We start from the raw sequence: 17,976 nt of genomic DNA, 5'->3' as shown, positions 1-17,976 counted from the left end.
ATGGAACGCTTAGGGAGTCATAACCTGAAATTTTACATCTATGATCCCTCTCAACATTTATTTATGTTTAATCATTTAAAGCAGAGCCAAAAACTTAACTATAACTCATTTAACAAGATTTTTATGTTTTGCATTAGAATAAGATATGCGGGATAAACATGTTTTCTCTGTATTTTACGGACTTTCATCTGCCTAATAAAGAAATAGTGATACCATCGGTATTATTTACAAAAATAAAGAAACAACTTTGAAAACTGCATTAAAATGGAATCTATCTGTTTTCTATAGTTATTAAACAAGCTTCACTTTAAGTAATGTTTTTACCTGGAAAGGATCAGACGAGGCTGAAGGTTGATGTAGGTTAATGGATTGTCTGTTGTCTTGGCACAGTAAATAACTGCCTGACATCTTTTTACTGCTTTCCTTTACACTGTTATAATTCCATATTATAAAGCTTTCCTCATATCAGTCTCTTTTTTCACATTTCCATTACATATACATTTCAAAATCCACAGTTTAGCATGTGTTATGTGTTCAAGGTGACCAAAGACAAATTTTACCACATGAATGTAGCGATGATGATGTTTGCCAATTTTTTTACAAATGCAATTCACTTCTCCTCATCTTATATCTTTCATTTAAACCTCACAGCCAGCTTGTTAAAATCTAGAGGCCTGCCCACACGAAACGTAATGAATACAACTACAGCTCTAAATGTGTTAATTGTTAGAAGAAATGACTGAAGTGGATATAATCAGGTTACACCATTATATAAACTCTATGGATACAATGGAAATCTAAATAGTGCAGGGTGGATGATAATCCAGAAATGATACTATTAAAAAGATTTCACAAAAGGGGATTAAACCGATGTATTATTTAGACTTAATCAACAAATAAAGCTTAGTCTACTGTCGTTGCCACTGAAATGGTTAAACCTGTTGCTTTGAAATTAGTACTGACAAATCGATTCTAGTCTAATTCTGCAACTTACAGCAAGAAAATAAAGTCCTGCTAAAGCATACATGCTTTACCCACCGGAAACCGTTTCCAAAAGGAATAGTAGTAATATACAGTTCTATGTAAAATAATTTCTTGTCTAATCCAAATATTTCGCGATAAAAGCAAACTGTATTATTATTTTATTGTTTTCATTTTATTCATATTATTGACTCAAATTTTTGTGGAGGAAAGTCTAATACTAAACATTGTTCTAAACACAATATCGCAACCATGACACAAGGTGGTGGCAGCATTATGCTTTAGGGTTTTTGCAGGGTTTTTCTCTAATATGGGCTGGGAAGCTGGTCGATGAATCTTACAGGGGCTTCTCAGTGAGATGGAGTTCATTTGACATCAAACTTTGTGTAAATGTTACTATAAATTATCACTTAGATATTTTTAACTGGTACATTAATATCAAACCTATGAACTGATTTTCTTTTCACAGAGTTACATTTTGACATGGCGCTTTATTGTTTTAAATCTCATTAAAACACGTTTACACATATCCAGTTTCTGATGCATCAGATACTTGTTTACATAAGAGCATTTTTTTATCTTGTTAATCTAATTCTGACTGTTGTGCAGATCTAGGCTGAGCCGGTGGAAAAAGCAGCGCAGCGGGAATCCATCCTGAAAGAGTTAATATCCTCAACTACTCCTCATTTACACTCAACTAGACGTGAAAGTAGTGACGCTTTACATTTACTGACGGAGGAAAAGTGCAATTTCATACTCGGTTGTTTAGTTAGTTAGCTTCATCATATGACACAGATGCCAAATGAATTAAAACAAGCGATGGACGAAGTTATACCAAGAATTATTCAATACTTCTGCAGATTCACATTAAAGTGCTTTTCATTTGATCCACAATGAGTTGGAAATAAGGCGGGAATCTGTTAGAACTTAAACTGAAGAAGAAAGTATAATAAAGGATTTGCTCTCCCTACAGAAGCTGACTCATTTAGAGGAGGGATAAATTCCCTCAGGAAACCTTCCTTAGCACAACACCAGACTTAGACTTAGACAGATTAATTCGTCATTTTGTATACACAACTGTATACAAAACGAAATTTTGTTTTGAACAGATCTCTAGACAATTTAATTTTTTTTCTTTTTTTTCACCAGTGGAGCACGTCAAAGATAATCCTCTCACTCTGACTCTGGCAGTGATAATCATGTCGGCCGTATATACTCCGTCCTTTCTATTACTTAATCCCATCGCCAGTGTCCCAGGTAGCCGACTGGTCATTTCTTTATTTAACTTTAAGCCACAATTTCTAATCCTGCATCACAAACAGATGGTTGCACACACATTCATGTGGATTTTTCCCCCCTGATATTAGGCAGCTTTTTTAATTCCGGTCGGTGGACTGAGTTAAGAATAAAAAAAAAAAATGAGACTCAGGGAAAACTGAAAGCTTGGAATCTGTTCTGATCATTTATACCCAGACCTGCTCATAATGGTTTTTACTTTGTCTTTTTTGAGCCTTACAAAAATATTTGCACTGGCCGTAATCAGCAGACATTATTCTATATGCTGGTACTGCTTAATCACGTCAATTTGGCAACTTCAGAGGCTATAACTTCTGCTTCGGTGAACACCAATGTTTATGTTGTATTCAGAGCACGACTCATGTCTTATCCCTCTTGGTTAAAATGTTCTTTTCCACTCTTGATCACTTGATCTTGGACTTTCATTTTACACCTCCACTTAAAAAATGCTGACTTGCTGGGCTCCATTACTTTCTAGTTTTCTTATTGAGGGTTTGTGCAATATTGTACCTCCGGTTATGTGATCCTGTTAGGGTAAATATTCAAACAGCTTATATCTACTAACAAATAGAGTAAAAACAAAGTGTAAAACCACTTGATGGGACATCATTTAAACACAAAGGCTTTTATGTTCAGATAGAGTGAGCTATTCGTGAAATTTGTCCAGTCTAACCCTGTTTAGTGCTACACAGGACTGTACTGGATGAAAGGCTAGAAAGATGCTGCCATTTGTTTTGCCAATCTAGGAATTTCTATTTCTACATTTCCTTGTGTTTTAGCTGCGCTCTTGTAATACATTTGTACTTTTGTCTTACTGTTGGATCCCACCAGCTTTGATGAGTCGCTTGAAGACCCATACTCCTTGTCCAACCCTCCGCTCAGCAACCATAAGTGAGTGGGGCTTTTATGACCCACCGTGCCCTCGACCCAATCAGTGCAGTAGTTCTCAGCCTTCAGGCTTATTTCATCCCTTCATAAAATGTTGACTTCCCCCTGATCTTTAAAAAAAAAAAAAAAAAGAGATGCCACATTATAAGGTCTTCATGTCATCTCTTTTTTAATATTTTGCTTCAAGGGGTTTACCTTTATATTTGCTTTTAAAAGTCCCATGCAAAGTCCCTACACTGTTCCTGTTAAACTGTGGTGATTGGATCCTCAGGATGAGAACTACTGTTTTGTAAATATGCTTCCTCACCCTACGAACACTAACCAATATAGTTTTAAATTGTTATTTACATCTGTCTAATCGCTAACTCTTTTTACCAGGGCAGCACATGACCATAGCTGTGCTCTGGACTGACTCTCTGCTTTTAACCCTGATCACCTTTTTGGGCTTTTGTTTCTGATCAGGATCTGCAGATTGTTTCCTTTCTGATCTAGTTTAAATTATGGCAGACACACAACACATTCCTTTGGGATAGATTAACATACTGCGTCATGCATCCAGAACCCTGATTTCCCCCTCCCCCCGCTTTAAATTTTCTCACAGACACAAACTAGATTGCTATTTTCTCACTAATGCTCTTACTGGAAGTAACCAAAATGCTTCCGAAATGGACCTCAATGCAGATCTAGTTTTCCTTCATTCTGTTCGGATGTGGCTGTCTGCCTCAAAGTATGTCTGGCTGCTGCTTCCTAATTATGTCCTGTGCTCTATGCTGCAGGATCAAATCCCAGAAGACTAAGTTTGATGAGCAGCTGCACAACGAGATGACCACTACAATAGACGAGCTCAGCAGCAAGTAGGTCCTTCCTTTTGGAGTTTGTTTATTTATATATGGAAATGTGTGCATAGCTTCATGAAAAGTATATCATTGAGTAGTTATGGTTTAGGTTTGATTAAGAAATCCTAACATAAGAGTTAACCACAGTGGGTTTAGGCTTGGCAATGTTGAACTTGTGGTGGAAATCTAGATCCAAAGGAATAAACAAAGAACGATCATAATTTAAAAGTGTATAATTGTATGCATAAACACACTCGCTCTGATAGCGTCTCACTGCATACACAATATACAACATGTTCCCTGTAGGGAACAACAGCTGAATCTGCGTAGATTTGATTATGATCATTATTAATGTACTGTGAGGAGTCTGGAGTTGATTTAGAAATAAATGAAAGTCAAAAAATCTGCTTTTTTTTTTTTTTAGGAAGCACATAGCTGCCGAATTTGAACTGGAGAGAAAGTAAACATTAACCCTTTAAAATACTTGTTTAGCAAAATCTGTGTTAACCTTAAGGATGCATGTTTTATATGGAAAATGTCCTTCTACAGTATATAGTGCTTTTAAGTATTTCCTCTTTATGTGTTTTTATTTTTTGATATTTTGACATATTTATTTTAGATTATCAAACACCTTTTTTTAACTAGGGTGAGTATAAAATGCCAGAATCACGTTATTCAAAGCAAGTGGTGTTTTTTACAAATGAGTAAACATGAAGCAGCAGAACTTTTACAAGATTGGCTGGACTGATGTAAAACTCCAAAGAAGCATCGATAGGAGTTCATAAAACAAAAACATCTAAAGCAGTTCAGATCTCACTTTCCTCAGTTTGTGAGAGTTCAGGACTTACTGGAGGGTTTCTGGGTAAAAAAAACTCTGCAGACCAGAGAGAACACAAAGACCTGTCTCACATTTAGCAAACAACTTGATCTTGATGATCCTCAGAACTTTTGAGAAAATGTTTTGTAGACTGACAAGGCATGATTCATTTTTGGAAGTTGTGGATCCTGTTAAACGTGATGTAAAAATAACCCTCTGTCAAAAAAACCATCATACTGGCATTCAAACATAGTGGTGATGGTGTGAAGGTCTGAGGGTGCTGTGCTTCTCCAGGACCGCGGAAACTCGTAAATTCTTGGAACTCTAAATTCTCTCCGCCACAAAATCTTAAAGAATGTCCAATCATGGGTTTGTGATCCCAAGCTCAGTTGTCTTTGGACTATGCAGCAATAGAGTGATATAAAGTCATCGAGCAGGTTCCCTTCTGGATGGCTAAAGAAGCTAACGGACTGAGGTATATATGTGTAGCACCTTACCAACAAAGCAATTCCCTCATGCGTATAAACACTACTTGCTTATAAAGCTTTTTCCGCTCTAAAAAGGTTTTGCACATGATGTAAAGGAGTTATTGCTAGATATCACAAATGCTTTACTGCAGTTTGTATTCCCAGTGGCGGCAAATATCGATTTCTAGGGCAATTTTTAACAGATTCTGCTTTGTTTAGGTATCGTTGTTTCAATTTAACTTTCCAAATAATCATTTGAAAACTGTAATTTGTGTTTATTTGGATTATCTTTTTCTGACATCAAATGAGTGTGATGATCTTAGGTATGTAAATATGCTAGTGAAGATTGTCAGTCATCCAGGTCATCGTCATTCCAAAAATGTTAAAAAACAATCCACTGGAATTTCTTTCCACGTTTGAAGACCTTTCGCTTCCCATCGCTTCTCTTTGAATTGATAAAGCTTCCTGGATGGGAAGCGAAACGTCTTCAAACTTGGAAACAAAGTCCATTGAATTTTTTTTTTTTTTTTTTTTTTTTTACTTTTTTGAATTAGGTATGTACTGTATGTGTTCTGCTGAAAAACTTATATTAAATATTCACAGAATGAATGGAGCTTAACCTGCAGATGGCTGCTTCAGCTCTGAAAAATAATCCACCCATGTTGGGATGGGGAAATACACTAAAGATGATTGACCTCTACATTTCAGTTTGGTGTTTTTGGCATCTGCTGTGGCGCTGCCTTAGATTAGACGTAGAAGGCGTGTCTGGGGTCTGACGCTGTAAATCAAATAGATTTAGTCCTGCTGCAGGTTTTTGATCAACTGCTGAGAAATGGCCCATGCTGTTTTTATTGGCTGGTGGTAAAGTAACACAACCTCATGTCTTGGTGTTTTCTTTGAGCTCTCTACAGCATATCTTTGGTTGATTATTTAGATCCTTTAGATCGAGTCTTTTTATTGTGCCGGTAAAAATCACCTTCTGATGGGAAGTGAATATAAATCTCCAGAATACAGAAAACAGCCCACGATTAAAAAGATAGAGAGTGCAGTTCAAATGGAGAAATCTCACTACGTTCAGCTCAGCTGAAGAATTAAATTCACATTTGGGGATTTTTTTTTTTTTTTTTATGCAAATAGAGGTTTTTGAAAAAATGTGAGAAAACTGCTCCGCACCATTTGGTCAACACAGGCTCATCCTTATCTGCAGAAAATGTATAAAACCAAAGGAATATTGCATAGAATGACGCAATATATTTTGTTTTTGTTATTGGCTTTCAGCAGACAGGAAATCAAAGACATGTTTTTTTATATTTAAAAAAAACAACCTCTGTTTTTATTTAGTGTGAACAGAAATGAAGATGGGATGTTGTCGACTTTTACTTTATCAGGTCACTAACACTGATTTATTAACTACACACCAATAAAAGATCAACAAACTGCAGTTATATGGCAGGTAATATCATCAGAGTCTGTCCAGTTAACAGCAATGCATTTTACTTTATATAATCTAATTACATGAATTCTTATTCTAACATGAGACCCCAGGTTGCTGCAGAACACATCCTTCCATGATCCAGTCCCAAAGAAAGCCCGCCCATCAGTCCTCAGTCACTACACATCATGAAGGTCCTATTGGCATCTAACAGGACCCCCTATGTAATTGTATCTGGACATTCCCGGAAACACTAAGGATCATGTTTATTGATTAAAGAACAGAGAGCGGTTCATTCTGCATGTATAAATGGAGAGTCTGCAGCAAAGAAGCACCATGGTGGATTCTTGTCATTCATTTCCCCTACAAGTCACAGTCCTTTCATCTTAAAAACTGCCCAGTTTTATGATGTTAGAATAAACACATCAAAATATTCAGTTTCCTCTCAACCTTTTTTTTCTTCTCACAGGCAGTGGTCGAATTCTGAAGAGAGTGGGAGTTCAGCCTTATGCTTTCCAAAAAAAGATGTCGAAAAACAGGTTGGTTTGACTTTAAGTTCTTCTTTATGACATTCAACAGTCAATCTACATAAACAGCATGTTTGTTTTGGGCTTTTGATGTGTTAGAGCTTCTGTATACAGTCAATAACATTTTGTTAAATGTTGCTGAGCAAGTTCTCCATCAAAGTAAGGTTTTGTTGCAATCAATACGCTTTTAGCATTATTCAGCCTGGAGGGTGGACCGTTTATCCTGGGAGAATTTGTTTATAAGTTCAACTTGTTATGTGGAAATAAACTTAATGCAGAGTCCAAAAAATCAACTGTTTCAATTTGTCACACTTAAAGCTGGTGAATCGAGGTGATGGAGGAAATAATGTGGAGGAAATCCTACTGTTGTTTTATATTTTGCTCCCTTTGTAGAACACAGCAGTACCACTGGTAGAGAACCAGGCCCTCGCCATAATACTGCCACTACCACACTTGACACCTGTAGACTGGATCTTTCTCAAAAAAAAAAAAAAAAAAGAGGGCAAGCCAAATGCCTTCAAGTGTTTTAAATTTAAAACAGATACATTTTTCTCTTTAGCCTTATAACATCTAAACACACCATCACACCTGTCAAGCATAGCACTAACAGCGTCACGTTTCCTCTACCATCTGTGTTCTAGGAATTAATTACTTCACCTCAAATCAACTGCTTGTAAAATGTGGGGAAAATTCAGTTTTATCTTATTTACCTTAACATATATCACAATTAATTTTGGGAATGCATGAAGCAGGGAAACAAAAAACATAGTTAAATGTCGTATAATCATTGAAATTGCTATAATATAACAGCTGAAATACATAATTAAAACCCTCTAATGGAAAGGCTGCTCCTTTTTCCCCACTCCGTAGTACCGAGCTCTGGATTTACCGATGTTCAAGCACTATGTTGCCTGTGCAACCTTCATATTCTTCTGTATCTTCGTGATTCAAATGCTGAATGTCACAGAGTAAGTAACACAACACTTCCCTTTTTATTTGAATTTGGTTCTAATCATATTGTGTCAGACTCTGAAAGAAATACAGTAGGCTTTTGTTTTGTGCTTTCTGAAATCAATCATCTGTTATTGTTTAAAGAACTCCATAAAATGTAATTTTCAGTGGCTTAAACATTGACTTATTTTTTTTCTCTGCCAGTAAACAGAGGTTGTCGAAGTTCTTCGGAGTGTCGTTGTGTATTCTGCTGCTGACTTTGACCATCTGCTATGCAGGTCATTTGCAGGTCAGTATGATTGATTTTACCTTTAAATTGGCTTGCCGTTCAATTTGCAGTTTATCATGTTTTTTCCCCCCCCAAAATCTCGGTTTGTAGAAAAAAGGAAGGGCCCAAAAGCTTAGCTACACATGTGCATTATGTCCTATTACCTTGATGGATAGTATAATAATGGGATGTCATTTTTAGCAGAGAACATGTTCTAATCCTTTGTTTCGTTACAAATCCATTCTGCTTTACATGTCCGTGACTTAAGTGCTTCGCTTTTGATCAAACTTAATATTCTGGTGCATTAGAAGGAAAATTGCGTGAGTCCTTTCAAGGGATCTGCTCTGCTTTTGTGTTAAGGCCACACAAGAGAATTATATGAGAAAGGATTTTACTGGGAATGCAGCTTAGTTCTTTTTGTCCTTATACTTTCATCAGTTATCTTCCTGAAGCAGAGTGCAGAGGAAATTTCAAATCATAATCATTGATTGATAATTTGATTAAACATTGAGGGGATCCTGACTCTTCAGTACGAGATTTTGCTGTGAGCCTTCAAATATCATGCTTACAGAGGGGAATCAAAACACCTGTTAACATGTGTAGAATTAACACTTTACAAAGCAAAACAATGAAATCTAAGTGAGTCAATTTTTATTGAAATAACTGTATCTACCTTGATATAAGCAGGTAGGGAAGACAAATTGCCTGTTGACAGAGATGATTTATTAAAAAAACAAACAAACAAACAACTCAATTATCTTATTTTTAAAGTGATTAATATCTAATTATCATATTTTGAGGGCAAAAATACTTATTCCATTCGCAGATTTTCAAATTTACAAGAAAGAGAATCAAAACCAGGGATCTTTGCACCAATATTTGATAGACGTATCAAAAGTTAAGTTATTGACAAACAACTCTCTAGTTTGGTAGTTCTGTTTCTCTCTGATGGACAGATTAGCCAATCAGAAGCGGTTAAATTTAAACGTTGGTTTTTGCGGTTGTGTTTTGTGCATATTTTCTTTTTTTCATTTTTTTTTTTTTTTTTTTAATCTTTTTTCGATTCAGGTCTGGAATGATCCAAATCAACATTTTTAAAAGGTTCAGAAGGGATGAGAAGAAAAAAACAAGATAATAACAGTGGCTATGTACAAGTGTTCATATTTAAGACATTTTTTAATTTTTTTTTTATATAATAAAAAGGGTAAAGGCAGGATTTAATCGGAATTTATTTAGGAAATTACATAAATGTAGTTTCATTTAGCTCATCAGCGCTAAATAGAATAAAACCTGATTTTATATTTTACAGGTTTATTGTTTAGGTAATTTTGTAATTGTAGAAGTCTTTTTTATGTGCTTTTCTTCGGCTGGTGAAGGAAGAATTACATTCATCAGAAGAATGTTAAGATAGAGATTCTCTTAGAAATAGCTTGAGTTGAACTATTTAAATGGAAACATGACCTAGAAAATACTCTTTATGTTCAAATGATGTCTGACAATATGTTTACAGCTGTTCTCTTCTCCAGACTGGTTCTTACTAAGTCAGCTGCGAATCAGTCAAACATGATGTCTGCTGAAGGCTGACTGAGCAGAAAGTCACATGCTCCTTTCACATGAATTCACCTTTTTTTTTATCTCACTTCTCTCTATCTACTGCAGCGCCTGTTTCCACGCAAGCTGTCAGGGTGTCAGTGGCTGCCGGCTGTATCGGAGGCGGTGGTTAAGCGGCCGTTTGTGCGCCTCCCTCTGGCAACCGTTACCACTGCCGTCATCGTTGTCCTGGCACTGTTTAACCTGGTAGGACAACGCTCATGATTAAAGGAATAGTACACCCAAAACATGATTAGCCTTCATTTTCTACTCACCCCCATGCCGAACAACACTCTGGAGTACTTTTTTGATATCTCAAAAGCATCTGGAGATCTGGGAGGCTTCTTGCTGTCTGCTGACATTCAAATAATGGAGGTCTATGGCGCCCGAGGCAGAAAGGTCCATAAAAGTCCAAAAAACGTGTCAATATTCCTCCATACTGCTCGTCCAATGTATTCCAAGTGTCCTGAGTGGGTAGCATCCAGAATTTACTCGAAACGAAGTCATTTAGAATGTTTTTAGAGCATAAACAGTAGTGTATAGGATTTCCTGAAAGTGCGCGCCTGCGCGTTCACGACGCTACGGAAGCCGGCAGACCAAACCAGATGAAAGTGCGCATTCAGCGTCTGCTCTGCCGATAATGCAAGCGTAGAAGAAGAAATGTGCTGTTTACCTGTGCAAAGAAAGAAACAACAAAAGAAAAATGTCTGAGGACTTCAGTGTTGAGGAAGAGCATGAGTTCTTTGCCGAGCTGAATGCGCACTTTCATCTGGTTTGGTCTGCCGCGGTTTCCGTAGCGTCGTGAACTCGCAGGCGCACGCTTTCAGGAAATGAAGGCTAATCATGTTTTGGGTGTACTATTCCTTTAAGGCTTTGAGACAAGGTCATTGTGTTCGCTGATTTTCAATTCTAAGATGCCATGCTTTACTTTAAAACATGCTGTCCAGTGGTTCTTTGTCAATTTCTTTTATTCTACCTCCTGGCAGTGCTTTGCCCATATGGATAAGAAGGAGAACGGAGCTGACTTGTCACTGCCCGTGAGTGGAAGATTCATTGACTTTTTTGCTTTCTTATAGTTCTGATAGATGAATTATATAATTATTATTTTACTCCAACCAGCTCATCTTGTGCTTTGGAAAAGTATTCAACCACCTTGAACTTTTCCACATTGTGATACTTCACCAACCCCTAGACAAAGTGGTCTTTCCACTAAAATTTGAGCTGCATATTTACTCAGGATTGCAGGTGTGGGTACCAGATCTGCTCTGGGCCCTGCCTCTTCTTATGACGCCATTCGGACAAACTGTACCCGTTTCTTAAAAATCAGATCCCTCGTGGAGTCTTAACATATTGTTACCCATATTTGCTATTATTTTACATTTCATCATCGATATAAAGTAGCCGAGAGTAGAAAACAATTATTGTCAATCTTGAAGGAAAGAACCGCCTTCTAAGGCAGACTGAGTTCTGCGATTTAACAAGGTGACACAAAAAGTCTCAGCTTTGTTATCAATCAGGTAAAATATAATCCCTCATTAGCTACAGATGAACACTAGTGATGCTCCCAACTTGGTACATAGATGATGCATTGTATTTTTATCGTTGTCTGGGCAACCACAATGTTTTAAGTCATGTGGCAACATTCAGCCAATCATGTAGCATAACGTCTCTAACATGTGCAGGGCTCAGCAGATCTGACCAACAGAGCAGATCTGTTACCTACACCGGATATCTATCTCCCTCCATCCTCCTGCCAAGTCTGACCAGCTTCCTGGCCCTGCTAATAAATAATAAATATCCCCTGTACTGATTTTGTTGGTGATTTTAAAAAAATATGTCTTTGCTTTTTAAACGTAATAACACAACACTTTGTATTGGTCTATTGAATCCAATTCCAATTAAATGCATTTAAGTTTGCTGCTATAAAGAAAGAGAACTCCAACAAATAAAGATAATTTTGCAAAGTACTGGAATTTTAACTTCCTTTTTATTAAAAGTATAAAGATTAAATGAAAATAAGCTGCATATTCAAGCAGGATAAATGTTTTTAAATGTGTATTCCTCACAGACCTTGTCTCCTCTCTGTACTCTCTGTCTGTCAGTACTCGGTATGCTGCTGTATCCTGTCACTCATCGCATGTGGGGTTTTCCTGCGAGTGAGCTTTGAGCTCAAAGTGGTCTTCCTCATTGTTGTGTCCATCCTGTACTACTACATCATCTTCAGCAAGGAATACCCCTTCGAAAGCTTCGATAAGTCGTTCAACAGCAGCTTTAACTGCAGCGAGTAGGTTATCCTGCCTTATCTTGTTGCAAACAAGCACAGGTCTTAGTTTCACACTGGTTTAAATCTATGTTTATTTTTTTAGATAAAGACATGTCAATTCATTGAATTTCATAGTTTGTGTTAATGGTTTTACAGGCCTAAAAAATATTTTTTTTTTTCACTCTGCATAATTTTGCAAAGGGTAGTACTAAATAAAGAATTCTGTTGTTCTTTTGCTTCAGGAGAAAAAATGAAACCTTGAGCAGCTGCATCGTGCTTGTAAAACACCTGCAGATTATGAGCGGCATTTACATCACCCTGTTTCTTATAACCATGCTCATCATATCAAAACAGGTAGGATTTTACCTCTTACTTCAGTCCTCAAAGGAAAAAGACAACTAGAAACATTAACAGTCAAACACCCGCTGGGTCTGCCTCCTAGTACGAAAGCTGCTTTCGGCAGGACTTCCTGCTTAAGCACAAGAACCGCACAGAGCAGGACGAGATCGAGACGAGGGAGAACCTGAATCGTCTGCTGCTGGAAAACGTGCTGCCTGCCCACGTGGCATCACTGTTCGTCGGTGAGAACAAGAAGAACGAGGTAAGATTTCCAAAGCATTTTAGCTGCATCCTTCAGGTTAAGCCATCTGGTTGCTAGGCACCAAATGATAATTGATGCAGAGGAAGAACACTTAAAACAAAAACAAAAAAATGAAACAGTAAAATGCATAATGTAAGAGCTCTTGTCTAAGCTGGTATCAAAACACTCTGTTCACAGGTGTCTGACTCTGCTAGGGATTTTTTTTTTTAAACAAAGTGTTCTGAAAAGATGCCAATTTACTTTTGCATTTTTACATTAAAAGCAGCAATAATTCAGTAGTTCTATGAGCATCTTTGGACAAGTGAATCAATTTATTTCAGCAGCCTCCTATTCTCTGTGAAACATAGTACTTATTTAGCCGATTATAATGTTTAATGTTTACTCAGGAATTCATAATAATAGATAAACCAATATAAAGGGTTTTAAGTGCTGAAATATTAGTCTGCAAAACATGTCAATGCACTGTCTAGAATGTGCACTCAGTAGTTGGATAGTCTTAGGTGTTCCTTTTGACTGAACTATTGTATCGATATAGAGTAAATAGATTCAATCAGCCTCTGCAAAGATTTCCGGAAAGCCAGATTGGTTTAGTTGTTTCCTTCAGCTCATCTGCATTGTTGCTTCTGGTGTCTCTCATCTTCTTCTGGACCTAAACCTCATAGATTCTGTTTAGTGTTTACACTTACCGGCCACTTTATTAGGTACACCTGTCCAACTGCTCGTTAACACTTAATTTCTAAGCAGCCAATCACATGGCGGCAACTCAGTGCATTTAGGCATGTAGACATGGTCAAGACAATCTCCTGCAGTTCAAAGCGAGCATCAGTATGGGGAAGAAAGGTGATTTGAGTGACTTTGAACGTGGCATGATTGTTGGTGCCAGAAGGGCTGGTCTGAGTATTTCAGAAACTGCTGATCTACTGGGATTTTCACGCACAACCATCTCTAGGGTTTACAGAGAATGGTCCGAAAAAGAAAAAAACATCCAGTGAGCGGCAGTTCTGTGGGCAAAAATGCCTTGTTGATGCCAGAGGTCAGAGGAGAATGGCCAGACTGGTTGGAGCTGATAGAAGGGCAACAGTGACTCAAATAACCACCCGTTACAACCAAGGTGGGCAGAAGAGCATCTCTGAATGCACAGTACATCCAACTTTGAGGCAGATGGGCTACAGCAGCAGAAGACCACACCGGGTGCCACTCCTTTCAGCTAAGAACAGGAAACTGAGGCTACAATTTGCACAAGCTCATGGAAATTGGACAATAGAAGATTGGAAAAACGTTGCCTGGTCTGATGAGTCTCGATTTCTGCTGCGACATTCGGATGGTAGGGTCAGAATTTGGCGTCTACAACATGAAAGCATGGATCCATCCTGCCTTGTATCAACGGTTCAGGCTGGTGGTGGTGGTGTCATGGTGTGGGGAATATTTTCTTGGCACTCTTTGGGCCCCTTGGTACCAATTGAGCATCGTTGCAACGCCACAGCCTACCTGAGTATTGTTGCTGACCATGTCCATCCCTTTATAACCACAATGTACCCAACTTCTGATGGCTACTTTCAGCAGGATAATGCGCCATGTCATAAAGCTGGAATCATCTCAGACTGGTTTCTTGAACATGACAATGAGTTCACTGTACTCAAATGGCCTCCACAGTCACCAGATCTCAATCCAATAGAGCATCTTTGGGATGTGGTGGAACGGGAGATTTGCATCATGGATGTGCAGCCGACAAATCTGCGGCAACTGTGTGATGCCATCATGTCAATATGGACCAAACTCCCTGAGGAATGCTTCCAGCACCTTGTTGAATCTATGCCACGAAGAATTGAGGCAGTTCTGAAGGCAAAAGGGGGTCCAACCCGTTACTAGCATGGGGTACCTAATAAAGTGGCCGGTGAGTGTAGATCATGTGTGCTTGCTGTTATCAAAGCAGGGATCGATCGTTTTGGCAGTTTTAACTCGAACCCAGCAGAATGAAATCAGAAACTGGCCCTGGCATGTTTGGTCATGGCCTCCCCCCCATCATTATTTATATAATATGCAGAGACACAGCATTTCAGAGCACATGAACACACAGTGTGTTGTTTCACAAATTTAAATTAGGTGGGGGTAAAAAAAAGTTAAAATAATGAGGTAAAAAGACTTAAGCAGATAGTAATTTCTCAAATCTGATTTGTTGTTAAAAAGCAATAATATTAAATTCAAAACGACAGAAATATAAAAGTACATGCAGGTTTGAATAACAAAAAAATAAGATACATGCAGGATAAACACTATTTTTTCCAACATAAACCAATGAATCCAATATTTAAAGTAGGGAGTGATGCTGTATTCTCACTTGATCTCAGCAAAAAATAACATTAAAACAAAGATTTTGCTTAAACAAGAATTTTCACTTCAAATGTACATGTAGATGTATATCTGACAGGTTGAACGTTTGGGTAAAATAACTAATAATTGTATATAATATAAATGCATTTATACAGTCATAATTTAGCTGCAGTAAAAGTCTAGACTAAACCCTTTTCAAGAGGCAAATGTAACCGGTTACTACTCACCTCTGTCAATAACAAAGTATCTATTTATGCCAATATTTAACAAATACTACATCGTAATATTAGAATAATTAACTTTATAGCAAGTTAAAATCATACTAGCATTAATTGAAAACATCACAGCAGCCATTTGCTCTCTCTGATATATCTCGTTATAGCTCAAGGATTACAGGTTTTATGGAAAAATATTTTATTACTGCATATGCACTTTGCATATTTGCCCACTTCATCTCTATACCATTGTTTTTATAAAGGGGGAGGATGAATATGATTAAATCTTAGTTATTTCTGACAGTGCTACAGTTCTCTGTTTCTTCTTACTGTTAGTATTTTATCTGACCTTAGCCTTCCCTGCTGGGTCACCCCTCTCCTCCTCCTCTTCCTCCCCCTCCTCATCTCAAGCCTCCTTCATTTATTCTTCTTCCTGCTTCTTCAGTTTCTCTTTTGGCGCATTATTGGGAAAGTTATTTTGTTGAATTTTGTGCGTCAACTTAGAGGCTTTGCACCTTTTTTTTTTTTCTCCGAGCTTCTTTTCACCCTCTCCTTGTGTCTCCTAAACTGCTGTCCACGTACCTGCCATTGTGGCGCCTCACTCACTGGTATGACTTTATCTTAGGAAGATATAAACTTTGTTCCTCCCCAAGTACGAAATGAAGTGGGCAAGAAAACTTTTAGGCTTTTAGCTGCCTTAAAGAAATGGACTTCACTTTAAGGCCTTTGTGGAGATCAGAGAATTAAAATCCCTCTTAAATCTTTGCAATCAATTATTATTGTGTGTAAACATTTTAGGTGAGATTTTTTGGAGAGTTTTAATGTTTTGTATTTATTGTATATGTTGTAAGTTGTATGCTGCTTGCCAGGTTTCAAGATTTTACACCTCAATGGGACTAACCAGGTTAAAAAAGGCAAAAAGAGAAGAAAAAAAAATAATGTTTTTACTGTTTATTTATGCATGCATCCAAATAAAAATATTTAATTTAATTTATTTATATGGTGCCAATTCACAACACTTAATCTCGAGGCACTTTACAGAGACAAGTCAACCAGATCATACAGTCAGATTGGTTCAAAGTTCAAGGTTAGTGCAACTGGAATCAGAACTTCTATGAAAGTTTTCAAGGAGAAAGAATTACAAAGTTCTCACAAAATGCTTTATTAGTTCATCTATGTTGACTTTGGACTTGATAACAAAAACCTAGACAAAAATATAGTTCCTCAGTTATCTCTGGTTGATTCAATGTCACACTGCACCTAAAGCAATTTAGATTTTATATCTCTCCTTTTATTTATAGAAATCCCTGATTTTTTCATTTTCTGCTTCTGACATCACTGCTTTTGCTCAAAGTTTGATTAAAATGACTGAATAAAAATGGTCAAATATGGGAATTGTCATATTAGAAATTATTAATGATAAATTCCACCTGATCTGACTACTCTTTACATAGAAAACACATTTTCAGAAAAAACTTAACCATCCTAATGGGTTCAGTGAAAAAAGTAAAAATAAAAAAAAATCCAGAGCTGATTATTCACATGTGTTTTTTTATTTCTTTAACAGGACCTGTACTCCAAGTCATATGACTGTGTGTGCGTGATGTTTGCCTCTGTGCCGGATTTCAAAGAGTTTTACACCGAGTGTGATATTAACAAGGAGGGCTTGGAATGCCTTAGGCTGCTCAATGAGATCATCGCCGATTTTGATGAGGTCAGTGGAATAAAAATGAGAGAGTTTCATTTGTATTCCTGTTGCGATTCAAGTGTTAACTATCTGGCCAGCAGATAAAAATATATTTAAAAAAAGTGACGTTTCTCTTTTGCATCCATTACTCACTCAGTTCGATGTTCAATGTTTTCCTGCAGCTGCTCTCCAAACCAAAGTTCAGCGCCGTGGAGAAGATCAAGACAATTGGCAGCACTTACATGGCAGCTGCGGGGCTCAGCGGGACGCCTGGGCAGGAAAACCATCAGGTGGGCTTGAATAGCGACTGGGGGCTGGAGTCAGGCCAGGGTCAGACAAGTTGTTTCAAGCAGGGACTAAATGTCAGAGGTATTGTGATGATGGTGTGTTTCCAGGACACGGAGAGGCAGCAGGCTCAGATAGGAATCATGGTGGAGTTCGCCATCGCCATGATGGGCAAGTTGGACGGCATCAACAGACATTCCTTTAACAGCTTCAGGCTTCGAGTGGGTGAGTGTGCACAGCCGCTTTATTGATTGTATGGTGGCCTGTGCTGCTGGTACAGTAGGGCTGGCCACAGTAACTGCAGGTCTCCTTGGTTACCGTGAATACGGTGGCATTAATGAACTTTAACAGGTTGATCTGTCCCACTGAATGATATTTAGGTTATTCTGTTATTGTTCTGTTGCCAGCCATCATGATTAAGTTAATGTTTAAGCCTTGCAGACCTAATCACCCATTTTCACTATTTTATCTTAACACTTTTGTAAAAACACCACCGACTGTGACTCCTTTCCGCTTCAAATTACTTTTTATCATACGATAA

The 17,976-nt window shown here is 37.6% G+C and overlaps 1 protein-coding gene across 3 annotated transcripts in view; it reads left to right on the top strand.

The window, feature by feature from the left end:
* Window positions 1-17,976, top strand: part of adcy7 (adenylate cyclase 7) — an 83,969-nt gene that overhangs the window by 59,371 nt on the left and 6,622 nt on the right. For 2 of the 3 annotated variants that reach the window (XM_038282608.1, XM_038282609.1), the window contains exons 14-26: window positions 3,109-3,168; window positions 3,942-4,019; window positions 7,187-7,256; window positions 8,115-8,212; window positions 8,400-8,484; window positions 10,123-10,260; window positions 11,040-11,090; window positions 12,156-12,337; window positions 12,559-12,670; window positions 12,759-12,917; window positions 17,031-17,177; window positions 17,333-17,440; window positions 17,546-17,660. In XM_038282608.1, the coding sequence (XP_038138536.1) occupies window positions 3,109-3,168; window positions 3,942-4,019; window positions 7,187-7,256; window positions 8,115-8,212; window positions 8,400-8,484; window positions 10,123-10,260; window positions 11,040-11,090; window positions 12,156-12,337; window positions 12,559-12,670; window positions 12,759-12,917; window positions 17,031-17,177; window positions 17,333-17,440; window positions 17,546-17,660 (1,403 nt within the window). The remainder of the gene's footprint in view (window positions 1-3,108; window positions 3,169-3,941; window positions 4,020-7,186; window positions 7,257-8,114; window positions 8,213-8,399; window positions 8,485-10,122; window positions 10,261-11,039; window positions 11,091-12,155; window positions 12,338-12,558; window positions 12,671-12,758; window positions 12,918-17,030; window positions 17,178-17,332; window positions 17,441-17,545; window positions 17,661-17,976) is intronic. The other variant, XM_038282610.1, reaches the window with a different exon arrangement.

This window comes from Cyprinodon tularosa, unplaced genomic scaffold (assembly GCF_016077235.1).
Source record: "Cyprinodon tularosa strain WSP-4 unplaced genomic scaffold, ASM1607723v1 ctg186, whole genome shotgun sequence".
Classification (NCBI taxonomy): Eukaryota; Metazoa; Chordata; class Actinopteri; order Cyprinodontiformes; family Cyprinodontidae; genus Cyprinodon; species Cyprinodon tularosa.
The sequence above is the reverse complement of the archived record's forward strand: the minus strand, read 5'-3'. Positions and strand labels throughout refer to the sequence as shown.